The 15,401-nt window shown below is 36.9% G+C and overlaps 1 protein-coding gene across 1 annotated transcript in view; it reads right to left on the bottom strand.

Annotated features, from left to right (window-relative positions):
* Plppr1 (phospholipid phosphatase related 1) overlaps positions 1 to 15,401 on the bottom strand; it is a 136,360-nt gene that overhangs the window by 44,336 nt on the left and 76,623 nt on the right. The window contains exon 2 of the mRNA XM_027930957.3: positions 11,561 to 11,749. Coding sequence (XP_027786758.1) covers positions 11,561 to 11,749 — 189 coding nt within the window. The remainder of the gene's footprint in view (positions 1 to 11,560; positions 11,750 to 15,401) is intronic.

Here is a 15,401-nt window from a genome sequence, read left to right as displayed (position 1 = left end):
GGGTTATGAACTCCCATTTTTACCCCGTATACAGATTGCAGAATCACATCGGTTACACATCCACTGATTTACATATTGCCATACTAGTGTCTGTTGTATTCTGCTGACATATGGCCTTTTGATAATAAAAAAATATTATTATTAAATGATTTCACCAAGAAACCATTGCCCAAGCCTTGTCATGAGGAACTTCCATACTGGTTTTCCATTATGACTGTACTAATTTACATCCTCACTAAAAGAGTGCAAGAGTTCCCTTTTGTCCACATTCTTGCCAAAACTTTTATATTTTGGTAATAACCATCGTAACAAGTAATGTCTCATTGCTGTTTTAATTCATATTCATATTTAATTCATAAATCCCTGATAATTAATGATATTGAGCATATTTTCATGTAAGTGTTGGCCATTTGTATGTCTTCTTTTGAGAAACATCTATTCAGGTCATTTGTCCATTTTTAATCAAGTTATTGTCTTATTGATTTCCTTATATATTTTAGATATTAATGGATATATAGTTTGTCAGAGCTTTCTCCAGTGCTGTATGTTGTCTTTTCTCTCTGTTGATTTTCTTTGCTGTGCAGAAGCTCTTTAGTTTGGTGTGATTTCATTTGTTTGCTTTTGCTTATGTTGCCTATAAATTTGTGGTCATCACCAAGAAATCATTGCCCAAGCCTTGTCATGAAGTTATCCCCCTGTTTCTTCTAGTCATTTCGGAGTTTTAGGTCTTACATTTAAGGCTTCAATCAGTCTTCAATCCATTTTGAATTCATTTTTGTGTATGGATGAGATGAGAGTCTAATTTCATTCTTCTGTATTTGGATATTCAATTGTCCCAACACCATTTATTGAAGAGACAATCATTTCCCCATTGTGTGTTCCCCTTTGTTAAAAAAAATGGATTGGCTAAACTTGTGGATTTATTTTTGGGCTCTCTATTCTGTTCTATTGGTCTATGTGTTTGTTTTTATGTAAATACCATGCTACTTTGGTTACTAAAGCTTTGTGGAATATTTTGAAGTCAAGTAGTGTGGTGCCTATGGCTTTGTTCTATTCTGCTCAAGATTGCATTCATCAGTGGGTGGTTGGGGTTGTAGCTCAGTGGTAGAGTGCTTGTCTAGCATATGTGAGGCACTGAGTTTGATTCTCAGCATCGCATTAAATACATACATACAAACCCATCAATAATTAAAAAAAAAGATTGATTTTTATCATTTCAGGTCTTTTTTGGTTCCATATGAACTTTAGGATAGTTTTTTCTATTTCTTTGAAGAATGTCACTGGTACAGGGCTAGGCATTGAATTGAACCTATAGGTTGCTTTGGGTAGTAAAAACACTTTTATAATATTCTCCCCGTTCATGAACATGGGATATCTTTCTATTTAGTGTCATTTCCATTTCTTTCATTAATGTGTTAGTTTCCTTGGTTAATTTTTTCACTAAGTCATCTACTTTTTGTAGTTATTGTAAATAGGATTATTTTCTTGATTTCTGAAATGCTGATTTTTATGTTTATTTTATGTCCTCCAACTTTATTGAATTTGATTATTAATTCTAACATTTTTTGTGGCATCTTTAGGGTTTTCTATATATAAGATAATGTTGTATGTAAACAGGCACAGATTAACATCTTCTTTCCCAATTTGGATGCATTTTATTTCTTTTTGTTGCCTAACTGCTCTAGCTAGAATTCTAGTACTATTTTGAATGGAAGTGATGAGATGGGGTATATGTCTTTTTCCAGATATAAACAACTTTCAAATTTTCCCTGTTGAGTATGTTGTTAGCTGTGAATTTGTCATATATAGCTTTTATTGTATTGTTTTCTGAGGATTTTTAAAGAATGTCCAAAATTTTGTCAAGTGCTTTCTCTGTGTTAAGATCATATGATTTTTGTCTTTTATTAATGTGATGCATCACATTTGTTGATTTACATATGTCAAACCATCCTTATATTCCTGGGATGAAATTCATTTTATTTTTGTTATGTTTTTATTAGTGCATTACAATTATATACAACAATGGGGTTCATTGTGATGAATTCAGCTTTCTGACATTTTGTTGAAGATTTTTGCATCTAAACATAGATATTGGCCTCCAGTTTTCTTTCTTTGTAATGTCTTTTCTGGCTTAGGAATCAGGGTGATTCTGGCTTTATAAAATAAGTTTGCAAATATTACATCCTCTCTAGTCATTTGGAATAGCTTGTACATTTGGTATTAGATCTTGGTTAAATGTTTATATTTTTTAACAATGAAAACATCTAGTCTTAGGCTTTTCTTTAATAACAAACTTTTTATTACCAATTCAATCTCCTTATTATTTTGTGTTCATACTTTTTATTTCTTCATAATTCAATCTTTGGGGATTATGTGTGTCAAGGAATTTATCCATTTTTTTCCTGAGTTATCCAATTTGTTGTCATAATAGTCTCTAGTGATCCTTTTATTTCTGCTGTGTTAGTTGTAATGTCCCCTTTTCCATCCTTCTCTTTGAGGATCCCTTCTTTTTCCTTTGATTTCTAACTAAATGTTTGTAACTTTTATTTATCTTTTCAAAAAAGTGATAACCAACTCTTAAGTTTTGTTGATCTTTTCTATTTTTCTAGTTTCTATTTCATTAATTTCTCTGATTGTTATAATATTATTTCCTTCTTCATGCTGTTTAGGTTTAGCTTGCTCTTGTTTTCTTTTGGTTCCTTACGGTACAACATTATGTTGTTTATTTGATATCTTTCTTCTTTGTTTATGTAGATACTTACAGCTATAAACTTCATTCTTATGGAATGCAGAATAGTGGTTCTGAGTTTTAATATGTGATGTTTTTCATTATTGTTTGTCTAGAAAAAAATTTAAATTTCTATTTTCTTTACTGACCCATTGGCTATTCTGGAGGGTGTGCTTAATTTTTATGTATTCATGAATTTTCTGAAGTTCCTCATCTTATTGATTTTATGGGTTCATATCAAATGTTTTAACTTAGCACAATGATATAATTTCAATCTTCTTAACTTTGTTAAGAATTCCTTTGTGGCCCATCTAGAGATTTTGGGCAGGTCAGGGCCACTGAAATTGTGGCACTGGGATGCGTAAAACCTGGTGAAGCTATGGTCTGCCTGCCACTGAGGGCTTCCGGATGCTGGAGCCACTGAAGTTGGCCTGGTGGTGGGTGGTACAGACCAGATCAAGTTTGCATTGCAAACCTAAAGTTTGGGGTTGAGATGTGTCCAGAAGGTCAGTCTTTGGACACTGGCGTCATGAAAGCCTTCCTGGTGTTGGGTTTTACTGCAACAAGGTTGGCAGTAGGGTAAAATGCAAAACCCTGTTCTTACTTCCCTCTCTTTCCATCAAGTGGTTGATATCTCTCTCTATGCTGTAAAACCTAGGATTTGAGAGGGATGATGCAGGTAATGTAAAACCTGTCCTTCCTGCCCTCTTCAATGTATCTTCTACTACTATACCAATCAGATTTCCTTCGATTTTTTTTTTTTGTGTGTGTGTGTGTGCGTGAAGGTATTTTTGTGTGTGGATATTTTAGATTAATGTTTCTGTTGGGGGGATGGTCACAAGAGAGTTCTACTCTACTCTTGTTCCACCCCTCCCCTTCATAAATGTTTTATAGAAGGAATGGCAAGTGATAACAGATATAAATGAAAAACTTAGGGAATGGTTTTTAGATTTCAAAAGATAAAGAGCCTGTATCAAAAACAAGTCAATGGAAGATATAATTCAAATTTCAAGGGGATTTTGCTGCATGTTATATGGGGTCGCCATTAGAAAGGAAATTCCTAGTATATACATTTTGACTGCATACATGGGCTAGTTGATGTTTCCTGAATGTGGGCCTTTGAATTGAAAATCTAGCTCTCTCGTTTCTTAATTAGAGTTTGAACCTTTTTGATCCTCAGTTTTTCTTTATTTCATGGCTTGAACTTAGTTTTGACTATATCAGAGATTTATTGAGAAGATTAAAAAGCTGATATAAAAGCATCTATAGATGTTCAATGAATGTTTGCTTTCTTCATTTCCTGGCCTATTTATGCAAGAATATATGTTGAAGTGGTCGGAAGAAATCATTGTGCCTAGTCCTGGTGAAAGGGCACATGGCTAGCTTGGATTTACACCTATCTAGACATATGATCTTGGACCAGTTGCCTCTTTGGGTCTCAGTTTCTCATTTTTCACACAAAAGCTGGACTAGAAGACCTGTAAGGTGATTTTTTTCTTTCTTTTTTTTTGCTCCAACACTTTGGTCTTTTTTGTAGAGGCTGACAAGAGAGGGCTTATTAAGGGAAGCTGAAATCACATAATTATACTTCAATCTTAATTCAGTTATTTAAAATCTCCAGGGCTACCATGATTTCTTCAATATTGTTTCCTTCAGCCATCATTCATTTCTATAATCCCATGGAACTTTATTCTCACCAGGTAATCTTTCCTGAAAGTAAAGCCTACCTTATAGTCATCATGTCTCTTGCTATCTCTGTCACTTTGTATTCTTAAAAAAAAAAAAAAAAAACACAGCAGAGGCTGGTGATGAATTTTGCTCTGTGTCTGATACTGTGAGGAAGAAGAGAAGGTTCTTTATATACCTCCCCCAACAGTGGCTTCAGAGCTCTCATCTCAGATTTTTATATGCTTTGTTTTCCTATCATCATGAGCATTCCCAAGAAAGTTTTTGTTGTAGATTTTTTTTTTAAAGTGACCCAGGCAATTTTAGAAATGCACACTCTACTGCCAGTCCTGACTGCTAACATTTCCTGCTTGTCTTTAATCTTTCCTGATATGTGCCATTGACAGCCCCAGGTCTGCAGAGAAGTTCTGGTTCCCTTACTTGCTGAGCTTTGGTTATTCCAAGAGTTCTTGACTTCTGCTTTATCATACATAGATACAGATGATGGACCTCTGCTCTTGATGATTCCTATACTTTTCAAAGCACAAGGCTTGAATGACATTATTTGCAATGATAGCATTTTGAAATTTGAATAATTCAGTAAATGGGATAATACTGGAGCCTTCCTACTGTTATTAATCCAAAGGCTGCTCAGAAAGTTCTCTTCAGTTAAACTTGATATAAATAGAGCACTAAAGTGGTATTATGCATTTCTAAAGCATAGTGTTCTCTTTTAAGATTTTTTTATGGGTAGGGAATACAAGAGAAATAGAAATTTAAAATAAGTCAGCTAAAATATTGCTCTCAGTGAAAAGTAAGATGGATTGTAATCATCAAGTAGATTGACTGTCACATATTTTTGGGCAACAGTATCTTTTTAAGAAACTCTAGAATGTTTTCCTTTCAGATGATAATTGAGAAGCTAAGAAAAAATGATACCAGGTAAAAATAAATAATATAAAAATTATCAAGTTTATTAACATAACATTTGAATCACCATTAGAAGGGATATCTTTTAGGTTGGAAGCATGTCTCTTTATGGAGTAGTGTTAGGCATTACTAATCTGCAGTGTGGAGAGAATAGTTTATTTATTTAATGCTTTTTAATCCATAAAAATTAATGGAGATATCTATAAGTCTTTGGGGGAAAAAAAGTACCTGGAAGATTGAGTATATTAGCAACAAAGAAGCTGTAGTCATGGTAATTTTTTTTTCTTTTAAAAAAGAAGTCATGTGATAATGTACAAAAGGTGGAAAGATGTGAATTAAAATGTTAAAAAGAGTTTCAACAGACGAGCTTGTTCAGCCTGGAAGAGGCAAATGAGGAGGGCGCACAAGGCCCTACAATGTCTCCTTCACTTGGGCAGCTGTGTCCCTCGTCAGTTAGCCAACAGGCTTGCACTACCGAGTCCACTTCATGATTTGCATTGTGCTCTTACATTTGCTGCAAGAGCTAACAGCCTAGAAATTCCCAAATGAAGATTCACAACTCCTTCCAAATTGTTCCTTTCTATCCCATTTTGTGTGTGTCTCTTCCTTTCCTAGGAAATTCCTGATAAGCCTCATATATGTGCATGCTAGCATGCAAACTGTGTGCTATTTCAGTCCTCTTGGGCTGGGAATCAAATGCTCTACTGCTTCCATACTAAATACTCCCCTGTCACTTCATTTAAGGCCAAGAAAAAGGTTTAATAGCTATTTTCTCATGCCTTGTGCTGCTGGGACTGAGATAATATAAGGGCAAATCAGATTCTCTGCTGAGTAAATCCTCTTATCCAAACAGGTTCTCTTCCCTTGACTCTTGAGTATGTGAGTTTATTCAGCAAGCCCAAGGCAGTAGTTATCCCAGCTTTCCAGGTGGTTAGGAAAAAAGTGACTTCTGCTGACTTCTTTGAAGTGCAGTCCAATACTTTTGGCTAAATAGTCTGGGTATAGTAAGTCCTCCATGCTCTAACCTTTCCTCAAGATCCAGGACAGCAGTGGCTTTGGCCCTGTGCAGTTTATCCCATGTGGCCCTGATGCATTTTGATGCTAATATTTTCTGACAGCAAAGCACAAAAGGAGAAATAGAAAGTGACAGGTCAAACAGGAGACTTTTTCCCTCATGGCTTTCCTGCACATCCCTGCAGTTGAGAACAGGGTTGCTAATGCCCATCAACAGAGACCCAGAGCAGTGAAGGGTGCTTGGTTATGCCATTGTTAATGTGCTTGAGGATGCACAGGAAACCAAGGACAAGTCCAGGATGAGGTCCTTTTGACACTTATCATTAGTTAGTAGTGCAGAAATCACCCAAGAGGACCCCTTCTTTCATTATACTAGAGAGATTAGGAAAAATAGTTTTAAGGAGGAATTAAAATACACAGTTATGTGAAATACTCTACCAGGCACAGAACTGCAAAACTGAACTCTGGAGAGTAAACCGAGAGTTGAGAATCTAACATGTTCTTTTTTCATTTCTCATGAGTTCTGAGAATTGGAAGGATCTTGGAAATAGTTAGCCTGATCCCTCTTTTATGTAAAGATGAGGAAACTGAGCCCACAGGGAGAAGGACTTACCAAGGGTTACACAATAACTGGCAGGATGTTGGCAGACCAGCCTTCTTGAGAAGGATGACTTCATGGTGAGGACAATGAAGGCACACACTCTGAAACAGGGGTGTGGATGGAGGTAGGTGCTAGGGATGAGTGATATAGTGGCCCAACAGAGGCTGCTCTTGGACAAGCTGTGTGTTTCCGAGGTGGGGCAGAAATGAACACAGCTCCTTGCTGTCAGGAAATTTCCCTGAACATCAGAAGAGTTCTACATTCTGTCCTGCTGCTTTTAATTTATAGTTAGTCTTGAATAAAGATCAAGCACCATCAGCAGGGGTGCAAGGCTCTCCACCATTAACTGTCAGCTGTAATCAGCTCCGGTTCCTAGTCATGCTTCTCATTTGGGGAGAAAATAAAAGTGGAACCAAATGGGTGGCTGCCTGTCTGAATGTGTACAGAACTAGTTGGAACCTTCAGCAACTCATTGAACGTTGTCTCAATATTCTCCTCTAAAAAATGAAGGGAGATGAACCACACACTGTATTCTTTAAAATGTTCCTTTTCCATTCACTGGGCTGATGTGAGGATCTGTTAGGTGATGACTGCAGAATATATGCAAATTATAAGATGTTATTACCATCACCCAAAATGTATTCATTTATGGGGTACTTCTCAGGACATATTTTAGGGGCTTGTTAGCATGATTTGTTACACATTTTTTTCACCCAGAGAAGCAGAGGAATGGAGGGTTAAATCAGGGTTTCCCAATTGAGAGCTGGAGAGGAACTGCAGGCTCTCAAAGACCTAGTGTAAGCTCTGTGCACTATCCTCTGACCATATGCCCTTGGTTTCCATTGGAACATTTTAATTTGTGTCATTTGGGAAAATAGATCAATGGTTGGTGCAGAATCAAAAGTTGTAGCCTGGAGAAGAATTTCTGATGAAAATCTTCGAGTGACAAAAAACCTAGTGTTTTTGCCTAAAGATAAAATTCTTTACAAAGTCCCGTTTTTCTATTTTTGTGTTTTTGCTTATTAGAATTCCCATTTTCAAGCTTTATTAAAAATTTTGTCACTTCTTAACTAGACAAAAGAACTAGAGAATACAATTTATTTTTAAAATTACCTTTTGATTTTAAAATACTATGCACTCATGGATTTGCAAAGAAAATATATAAAAGAAAAAAATTAATATTCAGAGATAACAGTTGAAAATGCTTAGTTTATTTTTTTTGGTCTTTTTATATGGACTTGAAATTACATTTCTAACACCCACAAGGTATCTTTGGAGGGTCTCTTAAATATTTAAACCCACAAATATCCACAGGCTACATTAGGAGCTGCTCTCCTGGAGAGGAGACGCAACTTCCAGCAGAGCAGTATAGCACAGGTGTGTAGGGACTACAACGCATTAGAGAATGCAAAAGTCACCTGGCTTAATAGCTGGGTGTCCAATGGAGTCAACACATGGTGGTGCCATGCCATAGATGTAGTTTTTGGGGTCCCACAGTGGACACAATGGTAACTAAAGCAGGGAATAATAGCACTGCACTCTCTCAGGTAATAATAGCTCTCTGAGAACAGATGTAATTCACCCATATAGGGTCAATTTTACCTAGTGACATGGTAAATACAGATCATTTTCTCAGGCAGGAAATTAAGAAATGGTCAGATTCTCTGACCAAAAAGAAATATTTTACCCATAATTCAATTTTTTTGGTGTTTTAAAAAAGATGAAATTATGAGCATGTTCCAACACAACTTAAGGTGTTTGAAATATGGGTTTAACCAGTCCTTCAGTATTGTGTACTAAGCTAGTTTCACATATTTTGCTATTAAAATTATTGCTGAGATGAAAATACCTATGTACAAATCTTTGTATAAAACTCTGATTATTTCCATTCCCTAGATTTATGTTAAGGAAACAATGACTAGGTCTGAAATTTATAAAGCTTTTAAGACATCTTTGACAAGCTACTCTTCAGAAAAATAGACTAGAATTTGTATGAAACTATGTTCTTTTAAAATATCTGCTGATTTTATACTAAGAAAGTTCTGTATCTTTAAAAATTATGGGTTTTGTGACTGCTGATAAGTTTAGAAATGCTTATATGAAGTCTACTAATTGTTAAGTGGCTATTCTTGTTCTTTCTTATTTTTACTTTGGAAAGCTTACCTTTTACTTATTAAGGATATTTATATTTGAATCTCATCCACTGTAAACTTTTTCAGTCTTTATTTACCTTTCTTTTGTCTACCTAAAAATAAAAATTTGTATCAAATCTTCATATTCTTTTTTTATATGCGTATATCAACATTCCTGAGATTCTTTGTACTACCGAGGGTATTTTTTTTTGTGGGAATTATACTGACTTTCCAAGTGTTGGAAATCGATATTTTTGTTTGCAAATATGCATTGAAAAGCTTTCCTTTTTTTTTTTTTTTTTTTTTTTTTAGGATCTGGAACATTTTATATAGTTTGGGATTTTTCATTCCTTAAAAGTGTGGTGGAAGTTATTCAACAGCTATGTAGGTTTAGTACAATTTTTGAGATAAATTTTAGACATATGTAGAATGTCATTCTATAGTTCATCTGTTCAGCTTTGCTACATAATTTTAAGGCATTTTTAGTATATATTATTTTAATAGAAAGTTATCAATTTTATTGAGATGTAAGCATTTATGGGCACAGAATTGTACATACAATTTAAGTAGAAATATAGCATAGATTTTGACAGGATTCTTTTTTTCTTTTCTTTAATATAAGAAAGACAGAAGTTAAAAATAGCTAAACTAGCCAGGGATTTTTTACTTTATCTTTCAAAGAATTAGAATCATAACAATAGAATTATTAAATAAAATTAGAAGCTAATTTTCTGCTCACAATTCTTATTAATCTGTTTCCCTCTTTTTTTTAAATGGAAAAAGTCTCTACAATTACAAAAATAATTATAGAAGAATCTAGACAATGATAAGTGATGTTTTCCTCTCCTTCCCTGGATTACTCATATGCACATCTGAATACACAGGAAAATAATGCTTATGAGACAGGAAGAAACTGCCTCTGATTCTAGGCAGAACCCAGTCTGGTTTCCTGGTTTTTACCTAGGGTGTGAAGTGTGTTGACTTGTGTGGTAATGGAAGCATGTCTTCTAAGCTTTCTCTTATTCCTTAGGCAGTAAGAAAGGATAAGGTAAGAGGGCTGGAGAGTTTAGTCTCCTTCTGGCCAGGGCCTCCCTCTTGGTACTTTAGAATAGGGCAGAAGAGGTACTGTGGGCATTCTCAGTGGAATCTCATTCTCTTCCACTGGAGAAAGTGTGGTCTGAAATCCAAAAGAGGGCAAAAAATAGTATCCAGCCAGGATCTTTGTTCCATACTCTTTATCATTTAGTACATGCCAAGCACTAAATGAAGTCATTTTTAAGCCTCATGATAACTAATAAGACAACCAGTCAATTATTCTCATTTTGTATGGGAGGGATCACTATGGTGACTTGTCCAAAGTCATACAGCCAGGATATAATCCAGTGATGTTGGACTGTAAAGCCCATGTTTTTACCCTGATAGATCATGTCCCAGCCTCTCAATGCTCTCCTGAATCCCTACAGCATACTCTTATCATTTCAGGGGGAGCTTTTGTGAGCCTGGGATCAATGATCCAAATGAATTTGTAGTTTCGTGACTCATTATGTCTATATTATTTCCCCTCAAAATTATATTCCCCTTTCCCATGCTTTAACATGGAAAAAATTGCCTTGAAAATGATACTTGAACTGAATGTCCAAGCAGTGGGGACACTCCTCAGCATGCCAGTTCATTTAATCCCCCAAAGAGTAGAGGGTACGTACAGGGGAGGTGGGAGAGTTGGGAGTGGCAGCTATTAGAAAAGATGAAATCGTGCCCCAACTAATCTGACCTTGTAACATACTTAGACACAGAAATGCTTACTTTAAAACTCACAAAAATCTCATTTTAAAAAATTAATATCTTAGTGTTAAATGATTGGTCTACAAGCTTTATGCTCTTGAAGCGGTCTCCCTTGAGGTTTGCCTGGCCAAGTTTTTGCTTGAGAGAGAGAAAAGGAAATAAAAGTAGAGTTGTAACTGAATTGAATGTGATGTAAGGTGAACAGATCCAACAGTGGATCAGAGAAAATTTTGGTCAAGGGATTTCTCTTATCTCTAGCCCCTCTGGAAGTTCAAACTACACAGCAGGAGATACTGGCCAGGGGAATTCTATTCCACTCTGATCTGAGTCTTTCTTTATATCCATGCCAGCACTTACAGTCAGGGTCTCTTCTGAATACACACAGCTGTACATTTTTTCAAGCACACAGAAGTTGTTCTGAACCTGTTAGCTAATCGTGCCTGTTGATTTATGACATTCACACATGCTTTAAAAAAATACAAATTTTAAAATCCAGATACTAAAAAGTAAAAGCCACCTAGAAAAGACAAGACCTGTTTTCATGAGAGATTTTACACAAAGCTCCATTCACTCTGTCTTGGCTGGAACAGGATATCACTGATAAGGCTGTTGGTGAGTGCCCAGGAAGAGAGGAAAGAGGAGAAAGAGCAGGCAGGAAATATTCTTTGGTATCTGGCAATAAAGAAGAATGTCTATTTCTATACTTACAATCACAGTTGGGGTGGCAGCCAGCACGCAATAGAGCACCAGAGGGGTGATGAAGCTCTCTTCCTCTGTCCCTGGGTAAGGCTTCATTAAGTCTCCATCCTGACAGAAGAATCCTTGAATATGCACCTGAAAAGTGTCAGTGCATTCGAAGTAGTAGGCAAGCAGCACTGTCCCAGCCATGATGACAAGCTGAAAATACAGCATGGCCACACAGAGACATTAGCAGGGCTTCGGAGCAGCACGCATCCCTTAGAGCACACTCCCTCCATCACCCGGCGGCTCTCCTGGTTTTGGTATTGGCAAGTGTGTGCGTGCCTGGCTCAGCGTGCTCTGGGCTCTGGGAGTGTGTGCTTTCTTGTCTGCCTGGTAACATCTGTTGTAGAAACCTTCCAGCAAATAATACACAGCTCCCATCTGAAAGGCAGGCCACAGCCAGGCTTGTGAAGACGCCCAGCTTCTGTTGCTACACTCTCTCAGTGTGCATGGGAACCAAGGCAATGTTTCCACTCAGGACAGAGGTGAAGAGTTAAAGGGCATGGAGTCAATAGCAAGATGCAGATGTGAGATCTGTTCATCAGAAATTTCATAACAGGCTAGAGGTAGACTTACCTTATAAAACATTAGAGGCAGATAAATCAGGAATGAATGAGTGAGTGAATGAACAGAAAAGGAAAGTTTAAGGCCTACAAAGGTAAAGAAAAAATTTCAGAACCATCTCCTAAATTATGAGCAGCTGTTCAATCAGTCATAACTTTTAATCATTTTCAAAACAGTTTTGCTTTTATTCCAAAATGCTTTTGACCAGTAACCAAAAATATATCTGATGATCATATTTAAATGTCTTTCCTAAGGTTTAGCACACTTATCCTTTCATTTTGATACTAATTGCCTAGAAAGTCACTGAAGTTTGGCTATAGATTTTAATAGGTATGTGGAATTGAAGGCATAGGGAAATGCAGCATTTTTTTTTCCTCCTCATCTATATTTGGAAAACACCAAAATGTCAAGAAAGAGACAAAGGCAGATAGAAAACAAGTCTTTGAGGTTACAAAATTGTAGAACCTTAAGCCAAAAGGGATCTTGGAATTCTTCCAGTCTAGCACCTTCATTTCATAGATGAGAAAACTGACCACTGGTGGCTTATCCAGCAAGTACATTATTCATGTGCTTAGATGGAGCATTTGAAACTCAGATGGAGAAAATATATTCTTAAATGTCAATGTGTTTAAAGGTATCAAAATAACCATTATGGGAAAAAAATATAACATGGTAGGACATCTTTCTTTTTCCATCTCTGGTATCAAGAATTGAACCCAAGGGTAGTCTACCACTAAGCCACACCCCAAACCCTTTTATTTTGAGACAGAGTCTTACTAAGTTGCCTGCTAAGGCTGGCCTTGAACTTGCCATCCTTCTGCTTCCCAAGGTAGGACTTCTTTATTTGGAAGTATATATAGGACAGTGAGGGGAAAACTATCATCTTTTCAGGGTTCTGGATGTCCAAAGTTCTTTTTCCAGCCCTGGAATGACTAAACCAAAGTTACACAGATAAAATATAGTAAAACAGGGCTCAAAATCCATATTTCCTGATCTGTTAACAAAAACCTTGATTACAGGAGCTTTTTGCAGAATCTGGTGTTAATGCATTGGTGGAGACAGCCATTGTCAGGCAAATGTCCTTGTGTAAACAGCACCAGGAACACTGCAACTGGCTTTTGTGGAATAATGTAGTTTTGAGGAATTCCTTGCATAGATTCTGTCATAAGCATATAAGGACTTTTCCTTCATGGCCTTCTGGTTCCATTTTGTTAATTTGATGTGACTCCATTTTGATCCTGACACCTTGCGTGGGGACTAGACAAAAATAATCTGAGCCATCGATAATCCAAAACGGATTCAGGGAAGGAGAGCAATGCTAAAATTGTTTTTTTTTGTTTGTTTGTTTCAAGATAGCTTATGTGTATTTCTCAATTTTCTAACACTTCTCTTCTTTTAAAACTTCCCCTTTGTCTAACCACTTTGGATGCACCTGGTCCTCTAAAGTATATCCAGGATTATGTGTACCTGCTAGTCACAAATAAACTCTTTGCTTTGGAGAGCTGGTATCTGTTAAGCATTTTAGGCTGACACTCCCAATGACACAAAATTGATCTCACTGTTTCATATAGACCTTCTAGTTTGAGATGGATTTGAACTGGGCTTCAAAAGAATACAGAATACAATGTTGCAAAACAAAACAAAAACCATTGTATTCTATACAAAAGGGTAGAGAGAGAAGGGGAGGCAAAGGAGGGGGATGCCATTGCAGAGAAGCACTGTTTGGCATTCATATCCATTTTCCAGTCCTTTTCTTCAGCCACAGCATTGAAGCACAGTCTTAACACTCTAGAAGTAGCCTCTACCTACTCCCGGGACAATAAAATTCTACTTCATCATAGTATGAAGAATGCTCTCTGTTCCTCCAATTTTCTCCCTTTCTCATCTCCCACTGCAGTGTGGCTCAAGTACAAACTCCTAAGCATCTCTAGAAAGGTCTTTGTTGTGGCTGCATCTCTCTCTACCACCTTTCTTTTTATTCCAGGTGGGCCACCCATCACACTCTTCATTCACCATCCTTTGTGCATAACTTGTTCCTGGATCTACAAGGATTATATTCTTCCAGTGAACCTTTTCACCACCACCCCCAGTGGCTGGCTCCCCATCACAACTTCTGCCTATCCAATAATCTGTTTCTCCATGCCTGAAGTTGTTTATTGGTACCACATACAATTTTTCATCTATGCTGTTTCAAGTTATTTGTGTTCCTTATAGCAACAGGGAAGAGACTTGGATAACTGTTTCCTCTGAGAGTTGCTCCAAACTGCCCTTGCCAATGGTGTGCTTGCCTCCAGCTAGCTTATAAAGTCAAAGCCCTAATGTTTCTATTTCTTTTGTGCATGGCTGGTCAACTGAATTGACCTGGTGGGAAGGAACCTAGCCAGCTAACATGAACGTGTTGAGGTGAAATAACACTAGAATTTCAACAGTTCTGAGACTTTGCAGCTGCCTGTCTCCTGCACAGGAATGATCTAGGATTTTTGTGTCTTTTATTTATGTGGCTGGAAGCACATTTCCCTCTTCCATTAATCTTAGGTCCTGCCCAACCTCTATGCAGACATCTTCTATCAGAGAATTTGGGACAAAGAAGAAACCAAAAATGGCATCTAGTATCTTCTATTGAGGAAATTTATTCAATTTCACAGGGTGCCTTTGTGCTACCACTTCCTTTTACTAAAAAGAAAAGGGAAGTAAAATAAAGCAAAACCACAACACACAAATCAAATAATATAAACTTAAACACAGACTTCTCTTAATGTTATTTTTGATTCCGGTGTATTTAACAACAGCATAATCAATGTCACATGACTAAATTTGAACTCTGTAGAACAAACTGATGGATTCATTCATTTCTCTGAATGCTGCTTCCAGAATTAAATCAATCAGTTGGTTACAACACAACCTCAGACGCTCAAAGGATAGGTGGGACCCCTTGCAGCTTATACAATAGCACTGACCCCCAACATGGATCAACTTGCTGTGCCTCTTCTTCTAAGCAGCCAGACACAGTTGTCATTCTCAAGCAATTTTCAAACTCCCGGGAGCCTCCCCAATAATGCCATTTAGCGATACAAAGGAGCAAAAATAGAACAATTCGGATCTTGATTTCTAGTGCACCTTCCTATTGAAAATTATTTTGCAACGATATATTAAAATGGAGCTGACACATTTGCTGGCAGGACAGGAGCTACACATTGATTCAGCTTCCAGGAGTGAAGAGGTCCACCGGCTGCACTGACGACTG

Source organism: Marmota flaviventris, chromosome 13 (genome assembly GCF_047511675.1).
Source record: "Marmota flaviventris isolate mMarFla1 chromosome 13, mMarFla1.hap1, whole genome shotgun sequence".
NCBI classification, from domain to species: Eukaryota; Metazoa; Chordata; class Mammalia; order Rodentia; family Sciuridae; genus Marmota; species Marmota flaviventris.
Note: the sequence above shows the minus strand (reverse complement) of the source record. Positions and strands in the feature narration are given on the sequence as shown.